Consider the following 18715-nt stretch of genomic DNA (forward strand, 5'->3'; position numbering starts at 1 on the left):
TCGATCGCAGACAGACTATTTATTTACATGTGGTGGTACAACTATATCATGGCGTTCAACAAAGCAAACTATGGTTGCCACTTCCTTAAATCATGCAGAGATAATAGCCATCCATGAAGCAAGTCGAGAATGCATTGGGTTAAGATCAATAACTCAACACATTCAAGAAATATGTGATCTTTTTTTGAAAAGAGACGTTCCAACAATATTGTATGAAGACAATGTTGCATGTATAACTCAATTGAAGGGAGGATACATCAAAGGAGATAGAACAAAACATATTTCACCAAAATTCTTTTTTACTCATGATCTTCAAAAGAAGGGTGAAATAGATGTCCAACAAGTTTGTTCAAGTGACAGTTTAACAGATATGTTTACCAAGGCATTGTCGACTTCAATCTTTGAGAAAATGAGATACAAAATTGGAATGTGTCTTCTTCGCTATATCAAATGAAGTTTTCATCAGGGAGAGTAAAATACGCATTGTACTCTTTTTCCCTTAACAAGGTTTTGTTCCATTGGATTTTTCTGGTAAGATTTTTAATGAGGCAACACTCAAGGCGTATTATTAAATGTGTGTACTCTTTTTCATTTACTAGATTTTTTTCACTGGATTTTTTATAGTAAGGTTTTAACGAGGCACAATATCAATGGGTGTTCAGAATAACTATGAATATTGTTTCTTGTAAAAGTTTTTAATGAGGCACATTACACGTGGACATGCAAGGGGGAGTGTTATACAAGTGGACACAAGTGGTGGCTGTCCATTTTTCTTTCCTACCCCCCATTTGTTGTCCCCTTACTTTTCCTTACAACTTGTTTTGTTATTTTAACTCCCTCCCCTTCCCCGGCTATAAATAGCCTATAGGTCGTGATATTAAGAGATACAGATATTGAAAGAATTCTCTTCTTTTCTCTTATTCTCTTCTTCCTATCTTGCTAAGTTAGTTTATTTTATAATACTTTTATATTTGTTTAACAATAAAGTCATCCAAATATGTTCATATCTCCTCCAAAACAACTCAAGCCAAAACTTTCTCAGTTGGCATCCGTCTCTTTTCCTTGAAAATGTTGGATAAAATGTGATTTAGGAGAGTAAAGGACAGAGTGAAAATGTATAAGGAACTCAAAAAAGTAAAAAGAAAAAGAGAAGAAGACATCACTTTATAAATTATTAGAAGACTTGTTAAGTACATGTTATTAAGTTGGCGTTAAATATGATTAAGTACCTATAATTAAGTAGCGTTAGGTAAGAGGAGAGTAGGATTAATTAGAAGACGGATGAAAATTATTTACACCCAGAACTTTACTTTAAAAATCAAGCCCCCCTTCAACTTTGAGAAATAATCACCTTCCTTTTTCGATATTGACTCTCATAAGTGTCTATTCTATCCTTAATTCCTTACATTATCAACCTTTATCCCTTTTTTATACTTTTTTTAAAATCATATTTTTTTTATTTTTTAATCTATATAACAATATTTTAAAATTAAAACAACATTAATTTCGTCCAAAAAGGAAAAGAAAAAAATATATTGATTGAGTATATAATTTAATGTCGTTCTATATAATAAAATAAATGAGAGAAAAAGAGATGGGAATAAAAACATGCCATTTTAACTTGTTTTAGTTGTCATCTACGTCCTCTAACTTTGAGTGTGCATAAGTGAAACTTCAACTTACATAAAGATTAACAAGTAGACAAACGCGTTCTACATGACAATTCGCGTGAGATATACTGGAACTGATTTGTATTATACCGTATATGACACATATTATGTGACACGTGTGTCTATTTATTCAACTTTATACAAGTGTAAATGTTTGCTTCTGCACACCCATAAGTTGGAGAGCATAGATATCAGCTGATAGAGTGTCAAAATGAAGCCAAATATAGGTAACCTGCAAAGAATTTTATGGGTTGGGATCAAGATAACTTGAATTGAGTCAATCTTAACTCATTCAAGATTTAACACATTTTAAAAGAATATTCAATTGAACCCAAAATCTCCAATTTCAATCTGTTTTAAGACTTTTTATTTACACTGGTGTAAGTATGTTTCCATATTGAAAATATGAATTAATATCTATTTTATATCTTCTAGAATTTATCTATCCATTTGTAACTTATTTTTTTATTTTCTTGAGTTGAAATTCAAATTGTGGTTATAAACGATAAATTACAATATATTAAAATTATTGAGATAAAACGGTTCAAATTGGGTAAGACATAATCCAACCCGATTTTTAGCCCATTGTAGCTCAACCCATTCGAGCCAAAGTAAATTTGGACGGGTCATGACCCAACCCAATTTTTATTTCAATCCATTTTAATATCTCCAATTTCAACCCAACCTGCCCATTTGACATCCCTATCAACTGAGCCCAAATTAAAAAACATGTATTTATTATGCCTAATAGATAAGTGAAACGTAAATACGTATGCAGTTAAGTAGCGTTATATAAGAGGAGAACAAAATTAATTAGAAAACTGGTTAAGTACTTGTTATTAAGTGGGTTAAGTATGATCAAGTACCTACTATTAAGTAGCGTTAGGTAAGAAGAAAGCATGATTAATTAGAAGACTGGTCAAGTACCTGTTATTAAGTGGCGTTAAATATAATTAAGTACCTATTATTAAGTAGTTGAGTAGCATATAAAGTAGAAATAATGAAGAGGAAAACTCGTTAAGTATCATTAATTATGATTTATGATCAAGTAGCGTCAGTTAACACTAATAAGTAGGAATAAGTACTTTCACTTTTACTGTTTTACTATTTCAAAAATAAATTTTTATTTTTATTTATTATTTTTAATATATTAAAAAATAAAAATAAAAATCTTCATATTGTACTCTTTCAAGTTTAAATACTTGACAACTATGCTATTTTTGGTATGTCCTCTAAAGGCCCGTATTGGCGACAAATGAAAAAAAATATTCCTACTCTAATTACTCTCCAATCGCCGGGTACAAATGCATCGACACATTCGACAATTCCAAATGAAAACATACCTAAAACAAATTTATGAAATGATGAATTCTTCTCCAAATATTGTGAAAATAGAAATGAAAGAATGGTTTGGGAACTTGAACATGACCATTATTGTAAGGATGCTTTTCGGAAATGAACATGTACAGAGGAGTAGAAAAGCAATTAGAACTTTTTAAAAGTTTTTTCGTGTAATTGTTGTAGCTGATTATATACCATCACTAAGATGGTTAGACGATATAGGAGGATATGAGAAGGAAATGAAGGAGAATGCTAAGGAAATAGATTATATTCTTGAAAAATGGCTAGTGGTGTTGGGTGTTTGCCCTGACTTTCCTAGTATAATTAGGTTTTTTTTTTCTAAAAAAAAAAACACAATGTCTCCATATTTGGCTAGTCTTTTTTCTTATAGGAAAAGATTTATAACTCTATAAATAGAGGCTTATTCCTTCTAACTTGGTAGCATTCACAATGTAGTCCTAGGAGCTTTGAGAGTTTTGTCTAGGGAGAAACGGTGAGACACAAGTGTTGCGTTAGCACTTGTGTGAACCTCTTTTTATTTCGAGTGAATTGTGTGATTTATTTCTCTTGATTATTTGTACTATCATGTTTATAGTAGATTGCTCATCTCCTCTTGTGGATGTAGGTCGATTAACCGAACCACATTAAATGCTTGTGTCTCTTTTGATATATTTCTCGTTTGTCTTCTTATTCATGACCATTCAAGGTTTGCTCTGCTAGCTTTCGCATGACACCTAATTATTTTCGTTCCTAACAAGTGGAACACAAGAAAAAGACAAGTTGTGGAGAAAAGAAATGTGAGGATGAGAAAAACTTTATGGATATAATGTTGTCCCTTTTTTGAAGGTGCTGTGGATGAAGATCTTGCTGCTTTTGATGCTGACACCATTATCAAATCTACATGCTTGGTAAGTCTAATTTTTTAACCATTTAATTATGAGAATTATGAATTTATTTTTTACAATAATTTTGAGAATTTATTTTTTACAATAATTATGAGAATTATGAAGGTGCTGTGGATGAAGATCTTGCTGCTTTTGATGCTGACACCATTATCAAATCTACATGCTTGGTAAGTCTAATTTTTTAACCATTTAATTATGAGAATTATGAATTTATTTTTTACAATAATTTTTTAATTTAATTCAAATTTAGTGTTTGATTATAAAATTTTCAAATCGAATTTGGACTTGGATTCAAAATTTGGAAACACCTATTTCCAATTTTATCTTCAAAAATTTTAAATAAAGTGATCCCTTCCCTTCTTTACAAAAGTATATTAAATACAACTTCTTCTTTGACTCCAACTTAAAAAAATTCTAATAAAATAAAAAATATTTAGATTCTATGACCAAATGCCTATTATTTCCAAACTTGCAAAGGGTCATTTTTTCTCTGATAAACTAAAAGGAAAATAAGATCGAATAAATTTGAATAGAGTAAGTGACCTTCTTAATCCTACCATATGCAAGTTATATACTGGTAATAATATGCTACATTAAGCTTTAGTACTTCTATCTTTTCCTTTTTATTTGACTCATATATACTTTATATCTAAATTTTAGTCTTTCATTTATAAAAGTCATTATATAATTTACTAATGTTATTTTCTCCTTTTCTATCTTTTTTTTCCTATTTTGAAAGGCTTTGTTCGGCAGGAGGATCTGACACTGTAGTTGGAACACTAACATGGACTCTGTCTTTGTTACTCAACAACCCTCATGTAATGGAAAAGGCCCAAGAAGAATTAGACATTCAAGTTGGAAGAAATACACTAGTTCTTGACGAGTCACATATAAGGAACTTAGCCAGGCCGGGACGTCCGGCAGAATGCTTGGCCTCCTGCGCTGGAAGCGAGACCCGAAGGGTGAGCTTATGGCGATTTATCTTCAAACCATTAGTAAAGAATCATTACGTTTGTATCCACCTACCTACAGCACTCTCAGTCCCTCATGTAGCCATGGAAGATTGCACTATTGGTGGCTATAATATCCTAAAAGGTACTCGAGTACTACTCAACTTGCGGAAGATTCAACGGGATCCGACCATTTGATCAGAACCCGATTTATTCAAGCCAGAGAGGTTTTTGATGACTTATAAAAATATAGATGTTAGGGGAAATCATTTTGAATTAATTTCATTTGGTGCTGGAAGAAGAATTTGCCCTGGGATTTCCTCAACACTTGTGTTGTTGCACTTGACTTTGGCTAACCTGCTACATGCATTTGAAATTACAAGGCCATCTAATGAACCAATTGACATCACTGCGCATTTTGGGGTAAAAGCTACACTACTCGAGTTTGGGACAATCTTGGATGGTTAAGACACCTCTTCTTTGTTATCTTTTATACCTAAAAATAAAATCTCCCGTAAAACAGACATAAAGTTAAAGTAAAATTTTATAATCATCCAAAAAATATATCATAATTATAACCTTAATTTACTTGGAAAAGATCAACAATCTCATGAGTGAAGATTAGAATCCAAGCGTGTAGTAAGGTGAACTTCGAGTGGAGAAGCTTTGAGAATTGTCAATCCAAAGCTCTCACTCATATCAATTGGTTCATCTGAAGGCCTCTCAATTTCAAACCCCTGCAGCAAAATAGCCAACACATATTGCACTACTTGAAGGGCCAACGAAACTCCGGGGCACATTCTTCTTCCACTACCAAACGGAATCAATTCAAAGTGATTACCCCTTACATCGACATCTTTGTGACTTGTCAAGAATCTCTCCGGCTTAAACTCGTGCGGATTTGGCCATATTTTAGGATCATAATGTAACTTTCAAATGTTCACTATTAAGCGAGTCCTTTTCGGTATATCGTAACCATTAACAACACAATCCTTAATCGACTCGTGGGGTAGCAAGAGCGGTGGGGTTGGATATAAACGTAACGATTCTTTAACATTAGCTTGAAGATAAACCAAGTTTTTGATGTCAGATTCTTGGATCCATCTGTTCTTGCCAACATGAGTGTCTAGTTCATCCTGGGCCTTTTTTAACACTTCGTAGTTGTTTAGGAGTAAAGATAAAGTCCACATTAGAGTTACCATTGTGGTATCGGTACCTGCCGTTTGCAGAGCCTGCCAAGCCCAAAAATTTCAGCAATCAACTCCACATTCCACAATATATAGTAAAGAATAATAAATAAAATCGGTACAAGTTATATTTACTGACTTTATAATAGTTTTAGTGCTTAGTTATGTAAACTCATAGTTGGAATGCACTGATGTTAGTTGGACCAAATTAAAAAGTTGTATTATGCAGGGTTACTAAGAACGTACCATACATGTGGATTTGATAACGGCATCAGCATCAAAACCATGAAGATTTTTGTCTTCACAAATGGACAACATGACATCCATGAAATCATCTCCATCCCCACATTTATTTCCCCTTAATTCCCTCTTTCTTCTGTGCTCTGTTAACCACTCTCCAACAAGACAGTCAATTTCTTTAGCAGTCTCTTTCATGGCCTTCTCATGGCCTCCAATATCCAACCATCTTAGATAAGGGAAAAAATCAGCCACAGCAGAGGCCCCCAATAATTCTAAAAATCTTCTAATTGCTTTGTGAGCTTTACTCCTTTCTTCATCTTCCTTATCTGTTACAGAGGTGGATCTAAAGTTTAAGTTTGGTTCAACATCCAAATTTTTTTTAGTACTTTATGTGACAGTTGAATTCAGACATAGAATCTTTAAAAAAAAATTGATGATTAAATTATTCTGATGATAAAAAAAAATATTAACGATATCAGTATCACGGTATATAACTTAGATTAAAAATTAAATACCTGTGTATTTTACTCCAAATAGCATCTTCACTATAATGTTCATAATTAAATTCCCAAACCATTCCTTCATCTCTATCTTCACAGCACCATCATTTAAATTACTACTCTTATTTTTCAGGCAGTATTCATAAGTCTCTTTAACAGCTGATTTTACTTCAAATTCTCTGACGTGTTTGAGCATTTCGATTCGCCGAGCGGAAAGGAATTCAATGGTGACTATCTTCCTTATCTCTCTCCAGTAGGGCCCATAAAGCCCAAGCCCAAGCATGGCGTAATTGTAGCCCAAAATCTCTGAAGCTGTAGATTTGGCCGGTTCGCAAAGGCCCTGTCGTTCGTGGTGAAACATTCTTCGGCTACTTTGGGATCACTCACGATTACTACTTGATTTACTCCGAGCTTTAATCGGAAAATTGGCCCATATTTTTCTGCCATTTGGCTGAAGATTTTGTGAGGCATTTGAGGTCCGTTGAGGAGATGGAGATGGCCGATAATGGGCCATGCTCCGGTGGCTTTTGGTACACTTGTTCTTCGCGTTTTAACTGAGAAAAATAGTTTGAAAACAAGGAAGGAGATAGCTAGTGTAATGGCAATCACAGACAAATCCATGGCTGCAATTAATTTGTAGCGTAGTTAGTCTTCTTTTTAAAATGAAAAATAGAGTCAAAATCAAATCCTCCAAATGGGAAATGGCATTAGACTTTAATGGGATAAGGTTGTGAGAATTGTGATTAATAGATACATGCAAAATTAGTTCACTTTAGCTTTTATAACTCGTTAGAAAGTCAAAATCATATAAATTTTGATCAATTTATTGAAGTAATATAATAAAATTTAGCTGTAAAAATTAATTAGATTAACACTTGAATTTGTTGTAGAATTTGACGGAGTAAATGGTTAAACATAATCCTTTATAATTTGAACGGAATAGAGAATGATCAAGATATCTTCTTTTCAGATCTCTTAAGCTAAAAAATAAAAAAATTATTAGAAAATATCCATAAAATTAAAACGCAACATTGTAATCATTGAAAAATTATAGCATAATTATAATCTTAATTTACTAAAAAAGATCAACATGTTATACGTAATAAAGATTAGAATCCAAGCGTGGAGTAAGGTGAACTTCGAGTCGAGAAGCTTTGAGAATTGTCAATCCAAAGCTCGCACTCATATCAATTAGATCATCTGAAGGTCTCTCAATTTCAAACCCTTGCAGCAAAATAGTCAACACATACTGCACAACTTGAAGGGCCAACGAAACTCCAGGGCACATTCTTCTTCCACTACTAAACGGAATCAAGTCAAAATGATTCCCTCTTACATCGAAATCCTTATGAGTCGTCAAAAATCTTTCCGGCTTAAATTCATGCGGATTTGGCCATATTTTAGGATCGTAATGTAACTTCCAAATGTTCACTAACAAGCGAGTCCCTATTGGTATATCGTAGCCACTAACAACACAATCCTCAGTCAACTCATGATATAAGCGTAATGATTCTTTAACAATAGCTTGAAGATAAATCAAGTTCTTGATGTCCGATTCTTGGACCCGGCTATTCTTGCCAACATGAGTGTCTAGTTCATCTTGGGCCCTTTTTAATGCTTCGTAGTTATTTAGGAGTAAAGATAAAGTCCATATTAGAGTTACCATTGTGGTATCCGTACCTGCCGTTTGCGGAGCCTGCCAAGCCTAAAAATTTCAACAATCAACTCCACATTCCACAATATATAGTAAGAATAATAAATAAAATCGGTATAGGTTATATTCACTAAAATTCCATATCAAGGATGAATATGCATATTATGTACAAATTTGGCACAATTATAATGATTGTCTTAGTGAAAGGATGTTTTTTGGAGGTTTGTCCAAGTCCTAGACCAATTTTTCATTCCTCTACTAATATAAAATTTGTTAATATTTTCAATGTTGAATGGACAAAATCTTAATTAAATTTTAGACGTCTAACTAAGATATCGCTTTAGGCCTTAATGTATGTATGTTGAGCCGCCCTGCAAATTAGATGTGTTTTTAGAAGGGTATCTAAGAACGTACCATACAAGTAGCTTTGGTAATGTCATCAGCATCAAATCCATGAAAATCTTTGTCTTCAAAAATGCACCATAATCCATGTTGGTGGTGTAAGAATTTTTTTATGTTGCCGTCAGATCACTTAATAGGTGATTTCAAGTAACTGCTCTAATTTAATAAGCATTAATTAGTACTATCTCTGTTCAATATTAGATTCATACTTTCAATTTTATACGATGTTTAAAAAATTATTAATATATTGAAAGACTTTATCATTTTGCCTTTTGCTTATATCAATGCAAAATAAATAAAGTATAGAAATAGATAGTATTGGAAATTGATTACATTCAAAATGCCATATTAATTGTAGGGGTAAAATAATAAAAAATTAATTAATTCTATCTTGTTTTAGTAAGTGATCAAGTAATATGGAACAGACATTTTTATTAAGATATCCATTTAATATGAGATGGAGATAGTAATCAATTATGATAGGTTAAATTACACTGCGATCAATTTTTTCTTTTTACCATATTAATGTATATACACTAATTTTCAAAATTAAATCCCTTTTATTGTACTCCACATAGCATCTTCACCATAATGTTCATAATTAAATTTCCAAACCATTCCTTCATCTTCATCTTCACAGCATCATTTAAATTACTACTCTTACTTTTCACCACTTATTATAATTTATAAATCTCTTTAACAGCTGATTTTACTTCAAATTCTCTGATGTGTTTGAGCATTTCGATTCGCCGAGCAGAAACAACAAGGTTTTGATCAAAAACATTCTTAAACTATATCTCAAACTTAAATTACATCCTTAAAATATCCTTTTTGGCTGAAAACATCCTCCAAGTATTTGAAAGTTAACAATGTTTATCCTTCTATTAGATATTGTCAAAAAATTAAGAAATCCTACAAAAAATTGTGCAATTCACGACTTCACGTGAACAAAAAGTTTTCCTGCATAATTCATTAACTGCTATAAAAAAACTCATTAAAAAAAAGAATATTAAAAATCTTAGACACGATTGCTTGTTGAAACAAAAAATATTAGGAAGGTGTGAGGATAGAAAGGTGTGAGGGTATATGATTTGCTCTTCTTCTTTTTTACCAACAGAAAGAAGTTGGACTTTAATTATTTTCACTTTTTTCAAAGTCAAATTGTAGTTAGATCAATAATTTTTCGGTGTAATCTAATATTGAGGTGATCAAAATTCTGATTATGTCTCGCATTTGAGTTTTATTCTTCATTATTAGAAGTGGAAGTATCCTACAAACACCGCTTCTAGCAGATTCAATTAAAAGGAAACATATTTCAACTGATAATTTTTTTAATATTAAATCACATGAAAAATATATTAAAAAAACTTTTAATTAAATTTTTTTGCATAATGCTAAACTCAATTGCCCAAAAAGTTCACAATGTTATTTTTGACGTATCTCAAAATAATAAATACGAAGGAGTGACTTAATTTTTGTGGGATCTACTATTTTTTTTGACAAATTCTAGCAGAAGGATAAAAGTTGTTAACTTTTAAATATTTGAAGGATGATTTCTGCTAAGAATAATATTTTAAGAATGCAATATAATTTTAGAGTATAGTTTAAGAATGATTTTGACCGAAAACTCGAAAACAACTCAATGGTGACTGTCTTCCTTATCTCTCGCCAGTTGGGCAAATAAGGCCCAAGCCCAAACATGGCATAATTGTAGCCCAAAATCTCTGAAGCTATGGATTTGGGCCGGTTCGCAAAATGTCCTTTTACTTTATCATTACATTTCTGTTGTCGAATGTCAAATTATATGAATTGGGTGCACCACATTTATGGAATAGTGGACCTAACACCCACTCTAGGAATGAAAAACTATCCATCACAATGGTGAAAGTCAAGTACCAGCCTGTAACTTCCAGAACTTTCCACTGCATGTATATTTAATTTTAATTTGCTTGAATAAGTACCTTTAATTTATTTTCAAGTGAATATTCGATTACCCATGAACTATATTAAGCTTGTGTTGTCAATTCCTGTATGAAGGTAATATACTTTTAATAAAATTTATATATATTTTACTTTTTATATTAAAAATAGGGATTTAATCACACATCCATGAAATATTTTGTAATCTTCAGAACTGTTTACAAATCTAGAAACTACAATTAAAAAAGATATGCAAAAACCTCAAATTCTTGTAGACTATAAGTATTTTAGAAAAAGTTATGAAAAATAAAAAGTAGCCGAGAAAACTATTTGGGCCATGAGTCTAATAAGTCGTAGATTTGGGCCTTTTGGCGAAAGGGAAAAAAACTCTTGATTTGCATAGCAGAGACTTAGAGCCCGTTTGGATGGGCTTTAAGTTGGTCAAAACCAACTTGTATCCCTTTTTTAGTTTTTGGACGTGTTTGCCTAATACTAACTTTAAGTCATAAAGTTCTTAAAGTCAGTCAAAAATTAAAAGTTATGATTCCTAACTTTTTTTTTTCTAATTGCTTAAAGTCATTTTCTTTGAACATTAAAATTACTTTTATATCCCTTATATTTTAACTAAATTTCCAAACTACCCTTTTTATTCTTTTAATCCTAAAATTCAAATCATTTTTCTCATTTAATCACTTTTATCCAAACATTCAACTGTTTATTTATAAAAATAACTTTCAGCACTTCAAAGTTCTAAAAACACTTCATACATAAAAGTTATTTTTTTTAAACCCATCCAAACGAGTTTTTAATCCAGACCATACTTATTCTTAAAATGCTAATCACTCAAATCTATTTTTCATTCCTAGAACACACCACAGAAGAATTTTACAAAATATATTTTATAGTGTATGTTATTTGCTGATGATATTATGCTAATTGACAAAATTGGGCAATAGTGTCAATCGAAAACTTAAAATGGTGAAGAACCATTTTAGGGAGTAAAAGTAAGAGGGATTACATGCACAATGCACTGTATATTTAGTTAAGAATGAATGATAGATGAAGATGTTACAACACATAAAATTAAAATAGATGCGACGTAAAACGAAGAAGTGCTACTAATTAGTTGTTATGTAATAGAAAAGAAAATCTACCAAAGTGAAATGTATGTTCTAATTGTTAGAATAATTATAAGACAAACAATATTAGATGGGAGTAAATATTGGGTCAATAAAGTACAACACGACCTCAAAATAAGTATCGTAAAAATGCAAATACTAAAATAGATGTGAGGTCATATTAGACTAGGCAAAATTTGAAAAACCAAATTTGTGAGAAGGTTCAACTAACAGCATGCGTCAGGTATAAAATGAAAGAAGATTGTTTGATCATGTTTTACGCTGACTGTCAGATATACTGATCCATAAATATGAAATCATAGCGAGTGAACGTTTATTAAAAACAACGAGGTAACCTATAATTACATGAAGTAAAATTATCATGAAGATTAAAAAATCTCTTGGAATCTTTACAAATTTAGCAAAACATACAATACCAACGAAAAAAAGAGTTATATAAGCGATACATATTTGATGAAAATATAATTTAATCATGTTAGCACTTTAATTTCTTTTTGTTCTATACTTTAATTTCTAGGAATTGAGGAAAATTTAATGGACATCTCTATTACTTCTTATTTTATTTTATTATTACTCCCTTTGTTCAACAATAGTTCTCCATTATTGACTTGATACACGAATTAAAAAACAGTAAATGATAGAGGTAATTTTACTAAATCACTCTTATTAAATACAAGTCATCTAAATTCTAAATATTAAAAAATGAATACTTCCTCCGTTCTTATTTCTTTGTCAAATTTTGACTTGGACACACCTATTAAGAAAACAATGATTAGTATAGTGAGTTTACCATTTTACTCCTATTAATTGATAAAGTTTTAAACATATTTACTAACTATATTTTTCAAAAGCATTAACTCAATATTAATAAATTGAGGGTATAATAGGAAGAAAAAAACTGTCTTTTCTTGATTTGTCAAAATTGACAAGTAAAAAGAAAAACCAAATTAGGAAATATTTGACAAGTAAATAGGTACGGAGGGAGTAGTATTTAATAACAAGGGTAAAATAGATAAATCATAATAAATTATTCATTGATTTTATAAACTGAACAAGTATTGTTGGACGTTCCAAAATAGTATAGTGAACAAGTAAAGATGGACGGCGAGTTATAATATTGAACCAATATGATTGTCTATATATGGAGTAATATGGTTACAAAAGAATTTATATAATCGATCTAAATTTACTTGTTATTTTATATTTGAAAAAAAAAATCACCAAGAACATATAAAAGGAATTAAAATGATAAAGACAGGACTAATCGTTAGTACTATTGTCATTTCATGATAATGGCTATATATCTTGATTATTATTTTGTGATATGCCAGACCAGATATATCTCAAAACAATTTCCAATCCTTAATTTTTGAGCCTGAAGCTTCTAAACATGGTCAAAATCATAGTAGTGGAGCCTTAATTTCCCATCACAGAATAATTATACATATTCTCAGTGGAAGGAAATCATTAGACACATCAAATTTGTCACCTAACCTTACTTAAAATGATTTAGCAAAATCAACTAAAAGCTTTTACCTTTTTTGGTCAAGACAAAATTGTCACGTACAGAGAAAACTATAACTAATAACTAGGTCAACTTAATTAATTTTAATTACTCTACATGATCCAAATTATTTAGCACTTGAGAAGAGTCGAATCATTAGAGGATGATCCAGCTTGTCCCAGTTTCCAGCTTGGTCTTCCTAGTGTAAATTCAAGATCAAGCAATGTATCATTTGAAGATGAGTTATGGGCTGTCTCAATTCCATGCATCTGTATGAATCCAATTACAAAAAATTAATAAACATAATTATGCTCCATTAATTAATTAACCTAAATATTCCAGTAATTAATTAATTAATGTATAACTTACATTTTTTGAGTAGCTGTGAGGATAATTAGCAAATGTCCTTTCTCTATTTGAGTGGCTCCATGCATTTGTCTGATCAGGCATGAATGACGACGGATCCCTGCTAATTTGTTTAAGATAATTAAGCAAGTTAGTAAGACAAAGAAAAAAGATTAATTTGAAAGGGCATTAGTGTTTTTATTAGTCTCATATATAGAGATTTAGGTGGTAGCAACCAAGATTATTGGCTACAATAAAACTAATTGTAAACCTAGTGAACGTGCATTTTTGTCTGGATATGCTAGATATATGGACCATTAAGAAATGTGAAAAGTGAACACCAATGAAGACTTAAATGGCATGTTAGAATTAGAAAAAGTTTAGGGCCTTAATTAAAATTCAATAATTATAATGGCCTTAAGAGAATTTAGGTAATACGTTTTACTGATTTAGCTAGGGAGACTAATCTTGGTGTGGTGGAATCGATAAGATCCGTCCATGCTTAATTAAAAATTTTGGGCCTTGAAATGATCAAATTCCTAGTAGAGAATGGTTTTGCCTTTTATATAACTTACGAAGTACAAATTTGAATTTGTCGTGCTAATAGATTTCAAATACGAAAGAATTAGGAGGGTATATATAAGATCTAATTAACTGAGAGACTAACACAGTGTTTAAGCTTCCAACAAAAAATTAATTATGATTATTGTTGCCATGGCTGTCCATGAATGCAGTCCACAAAGCCCATCGAAAAAGAAGATTGAATTAATATAATGGGGAGGCATATAATTATATATTATATGGGGTAAATACAGGATCCTTATCACTATAATTTGGAGATTTGAGTCAAACGGACTAAAACTTGACTTTTAGAAGCAAAAAGTACACACATTTTGAGATCGGTGCTTAAATTAGCCCCTCTTCCCCAATAAAAACAAGTGTTTAAGATAAATAGACCCCGTTTGGATGACTTAAAAAAAGTAATTTTTATGTATGAAGTGCTTTTAGAATTTTTAAGTGCTGAAAGTTATTTTTATAAATAAGCAGTTGAGTGTTTGGATAAAAGTGCTTATGCTGAAAATAAATTGTTGATGTATTTGACAAATGTGAATTTTAGGGCTAAAGAGGGTACTTAAGGAATTAAAATAAAATATAAGAGATATAAAAGTAATTTTCATGGTCAAAGAAAATAGCTTTAAACCCTCCAAAAAAAAGTTAGGATTTCTAACTTTTCATTTTTGGGTAACTTTAAGAATTTTATGGCTTAAATTTAACATTTTAAGTTGGTAGTCAAACACCACTATAAGCTAAAAAAGAGCTTATAAATTAATTTTACCAACTTATAAGCTCATCCAAACGAACTCATAATTTCATGATTTAGATGAAAGTTACTTAATATTTGTTTTAAGGGATGTACAAGCATATATGAATGAGAGAAACTTGAATTGGGATAGTAATAAATACTCCTACTCCCTCCGGCTATATTAATATTAGTGATCACTTTCCTTTTTTTTGGCATTTTAAGAAATTATAAATAAGAGGATAGTTTTACTAATTCATCCCTTAAGAATTTTTTTAAAATATTACAAACATAAACACCTTCAAAAATCATTAATTTCAAGGGTAATATGAGAAAAAATTAATTAATATTTTTTTTTAATTTAGTAAGGTGATCAACTAATATGAGATAACTATTTTTAATATAATGATCAATTAATATGGGACAGAGGGAGTTATGGATTTCGAGTTCCTAACTTTATAGTACTAGCAAATAAATAGGATTTTCGCACACATTAATTCCACTACTCATTGTACCTAGAAGATCTTATTCTTTACATTCACCAAGCTCAATGTACATGGAACTATTGAGTATTTAATCACATTTTTTTTAGTTTTGATATCCCTTTAAGAAAACTTCTCACTTCTAAAAATAGTAATTTTATCAATATATCTTAATTAATAAATCCCTTGAAAAAGAATTAGTATTTTAGTAATTCTTTGATTATATAAAAATTTGTTTATTTAAATAAGACTAAAATTGGAAGAACAAAATCAACGTCTGGTTGATTATTTGAAAAGATACTTGAAAACACTACTTATTATAAAATGGACCGTGTAACAAAGAGAGACACCATCATGTACAGAAATAAACTCCAGGGTCAAGGCATTTTTGTGTGTGCATGTCTGCCTCCTCCTCCAATTGATTATTAATTTATCCACGTGATGTTATTAATTACTTCACATAGAACTATATAACTATAAATGCCTTAATACAGTTGTCCACAATACGATACATGTTTAAAAATTCGTTAAAGAGGAAATAGCAACAGAAAATTTCTATCGCTTGATAGACAATTTTTATCGCTAAATTTGTTTAATGATGGATTTATCAAATAAATCTATTACCAACAAGCTATTTAGTGACAAATTAACCACGAATTTCATTGTTGATTGATGTAAGCTAGTTTGGTGATTATCTTTTTCATATGCGTACATGTCAGTAACCCATTAATATATATAGCAGTAGCTTGTTTTCCAATTTGCAATGATGGAAGATATGAAAATGCTTGCAGCATATATGTAATATTAATTAATTTCAAAGAAAGTCAGAAGATAATAAAATGTAGCTGATGTAGTTGCAGATGCACTCACCTCATATGAGCCAAATTTTCTGGTATTGTGCTTGGTTGTGATAATGCATCAATCTCCTCACAAGATTTTTCATATTCACCATTATTAATCCCATTGTTTTGGTTCATAAATATATTCTCTCCCTGCCCTTTAACTGCAAAAGAACAAGCAAATAATAAAATGATATGTATATACACTACTAATAAAGAACAACAAAATTCGCCCCTAATCCTATTAATTAGCGTCTGATTATCAAAACATTGTATTAGCTACGAAGCAATTAAGCGACAAAGTTCGTCACTGATTCCAACGCTTTTTTGATTTATGAAAATACAAAATTTCAAAGCTTGCAAACAAAAAGAATAATGGAAGTGAAAAGCATTGGGCTCCCTTTAGGATATGAAAATTCCAAATATATTACCTGTAGCTTTGTCAGTGCTCTTCACTGTTCTATACATCTGCATGAAAACCCACATAAAAATGTTTTAGACGAAAAAGTCTACATTTCTAAGATGCCTTTTTGTCCTAACCCTTTTGTACTACAAATTCTCCCAACACTCCCCACCCCACCCAAATATTCACATGGATTTTTGCAGTGTAAAAATACAAAATATCCATAGCAATCAAATAGAGAGATCCATTTTTTCTTTTACATTCAAAAAAACAATTGATTAGAAAAAAGTGATGTTACGTACCTGTAAGTGACTCTTCACATGAGCTAAGGTTAGATCCTTCACATTCATCAACTCTAGCACGGATTTTGGTGTTGCTCCTATTTCATGGAGGAAAAAAAATTAAAATTAAAATTTAGGTTCATTGAAATAACAGTTGAGTTGAGGTCGATTATATGAATTTTCACTGTTTGACTTACGTTCGTGTCCACCTAGGAGTTGAACGGCATGAACAAAATGAGCATGTAGAGTTGAAGTCCATCTCATTCTAGGAGCTCTAACGCTTCTTTTCACCCCACTAATCAATCTCGAACTTCTCTTGAAATCGCGGCCGTATATTTGTGGCTGATGATGCTGGTGATGGTTGTGATGATATTGAACGTTTCTGCCTATTGGTACTTGCGCGAACCCTAGACTCAGGGTCGGCTCAAAAGAGGGAATCAACGGAAGATTAAACCCTTGTTTGATCTCCGGGTGAAAAAATCCGTTATTTTCGTGGCTCAAATCGCTTCCCCCACTAGCACTGCTACCAGAATCCGTCGTGCAATTGAACTGATCATTTTTTAAAATGCGCGACGGCAAGCTGATCTGTAAAGAAAGATCAGGGACTGTTGAAACTACTGTGTCCCTCATATCTGTTTTGAACTGAAAAAAAGAAGAAGAAAAAACTCAAAAAGGGTTTCTTGAAAAGAGAGAAAATGAAGCTTAAAAGGATTGTGTTGTGATTATCTCATGAGTGCCTTATGATTTGCATGTAGTCATGTGTATAAAAAGAGAGGGGAGGGAGGGTTCAGAATAGGCTTTTTGGTAAAGAAAAAGGTATATAGGGAGTTATAAAGATTTTGATAAAAGAACATAAAAGTAGAAATGTTCAGATGGTCGAGGAGAAGAATAGTGTAATCTCTAGTCAACAACATAAACTAATTAAGAGATTTAAATATCTTGGGAGTTTGAATCTGAATAAAGCAAAGGAATTGCTGTAAAAAGATTTGGGTAAAAAGGGAACTGTATTTAAGGATCAAATTGCACTTTAATTTCCGATGTGAGATTTAAGTATTTGTTTGGACTATGGGAACAAAGAATTAAGTGGTGGGGGGCCGGGGGCGAATGTAGCCTTTTGGCTACGTGACAGAATTTTGGATTTTAATTTCTTAAAATAAAATAGTATTTTGGATTGGACGAAAAAAAATAGCTTTTAAGTTAAAAAATAAAAAGTCAAATTAAAATGATTTTTAAGTCAAAAAATAAAAAGTAAGGAGAGTCTTACTTTTAATTTTTAACTTTTTTAAAGTCATTTTAAACGTATTTTATTTTTAACTTTGTCAAACACTTTCAAAACTAAAAATGACTTAAAAGTATATTTGACCAACTTTTAAATCAATCTACACATGTTCTTAGTCTATAGCTCTTCTACGGACTACAATTGCACAATTAGGTTATATTAAAATCTTAATACATATAAGTAAATTTTGACTCATAATTTTAATAATAAATGAGCTCGATATTAAAAATCTTAAAAGTTGAATTCATTAAATTTAAATTTTGAATTGGGAAAATGGTGTGCTGTAAAAAGAGGTACATAGATAGGAGTAATGGGTGTGTTCTTTGGAGGGAATGGTTGGAATTCGAGAAAACAAATTAGTACTGTTCAATGGA

General features: G+C 31.1%; 3 protein-coding genes and 1 pseudogene across 4 annotated transcripts; 1 reads left to right on the forward strand and 3 right to left on the reverse strand.

The window, feature by feature from the left end:
• Positions 1-4019: 4019 nt before the first annotated feature.
• LOC129904301 (demethylepipodophyllotoxin synthase-like) lies at positions 4020-5304 on the forward strand. The gene is made up of 2 exons (XM_055979845.1): positions 4020-4083; positions 4656-5304. Exons 1-2 carry the CDS (start codon positions 4031-4033, stop codon positions 5062-5064), a joined length of 462 nt encoding a protein of 153 aa, XP_055835820.1. The 5' UTR covers positions 4020-4030; the 3' UTR covers positions 5065-5304.
• A 126-nt stretch (positions 5305-5430) lies between these two features.
• On the reverse strand, positions 5431-7492 carry LOC129904299 (cytochrome P450 CYP82D47-like; annotated as a pseudogene).
• A 394-nt stretch (positions 7493-7886) lies between these two features.
• LOC129902396 (flavonoid-6-hydroxylase-like) lies at positions 7887-9056 on the reverse strand. The gene is made up of 3 exons (XM_055977620.1): positions 9032-9056; positions 8862-8914; positions 7887-8489 (listed from the first exon to the last, which is right to left on the reverse strand). Exons 1-3 carry the CDS (start codon positions 9054-9056, stop codon positions 7887-7889), a joined length of 681 nt encoding a protein of 226 aa, XP_055833595.1.
• A 4162-nt stretch (positions 9057-13218) lies between these two features.
• On the reverse strand, positions 13219-18004 carry LOC129903070 (probable transcription factor KAN4). 2 transcript variants are annotated; one of them, XM_055978551.1, is made up of 6 exons: positions 17260-18004; positions 17084-17160; positions 16810-16846; positions 16410-16542; positions 13782-13881; positions 13219-13681 (listed from the first exon to the last, which is right to left on the reverse strand). In XM_055978551.1, exons 1-6 carry the CDS (start codon positions 17690-17692, stop codon positions 13544-13546), a joined length of 918 nt encoding a protein of 305 aa, XP_055834526.1. In that variant the 5' UTR covers positions 17693-18004; the 3' UTR covers positions 13219-13543. The 2 variants fall into 2 exon arrangements, with proteins under 2 accessions (XP_055834526.1, XP_055834527.1); XM_055978552.1 differs by having other exon boundaries at positions 13220-13681; positions 13782-13878.
• Positions 18005-18715: the final 711 nt, after the last annotated feature.

This window comes from Solanum dulcamara, chromosome 9, assembly GCF_947179165.1.
Source record: "Solanum dulcamara chromosome 9, daSolDulc1.2, whole genome shotgun sequence".
Taxonomy (NCBI): Eukaryota; Viridiplantae; Streptophyta; class Magnoliopsida; order Solanales; family Solanaceae; genus Solanum; species Solanum dulcamara.

Coding starts and splice junctions, on each gene's coding strand:
- LOC129904301 (XM_055979845.1), top strand. CDS start 4,031: ATGAAGATCTTGCTGCTTTTGATGCTGACACCATTATCAAATCTACAT. Junction 4,084..4,655: donor TTATCAAATCTACATGCTTG/GTAAGTCTAATT, acceptor CTATTTTGAAAG/GCTTTGTTCGGCAGGAGGAT.
- LOC129903070 (XM_055978551.1), bottom strand. CDS start 17,692: ATGAGGGACACAGTAGTTTCAACAGTCCCTGATCTTTCTTTACAGATC. Junction 16,543..16,809: donor GAGCACTGACAAAGCTACAG/GTAATATATTTG, acceptor GTTCTTTTGCAG/TTAAAGGGCAGGGAGAGAAT. Junction 13,682..13,781: donor CTCACAGCTACTCAAAAAAT/GTAAGTTATACA, acceptor GGATTCATACAG/ATGCATGGAATTGAGACAGC.
- LOC129902396 (XM_055977620.1), bottom strand. CDS start 9,056: ATGAATCTAATATTGAACAGAGATA. Junction 8,915..9,031: donor TCTAATATTGAACAGAGATA/GTACTAATTAAT, acceptor GCATTTTTGAAG/ACAAAGATTTTCATGGATTT. Junction 8,490..8,861: donor TTACCAAAGCTACTTGTATG/GTACGTTCTTAG, acceptor TAGGCTTGGCAG/GCTCCGCAAACGGCAGGTAC.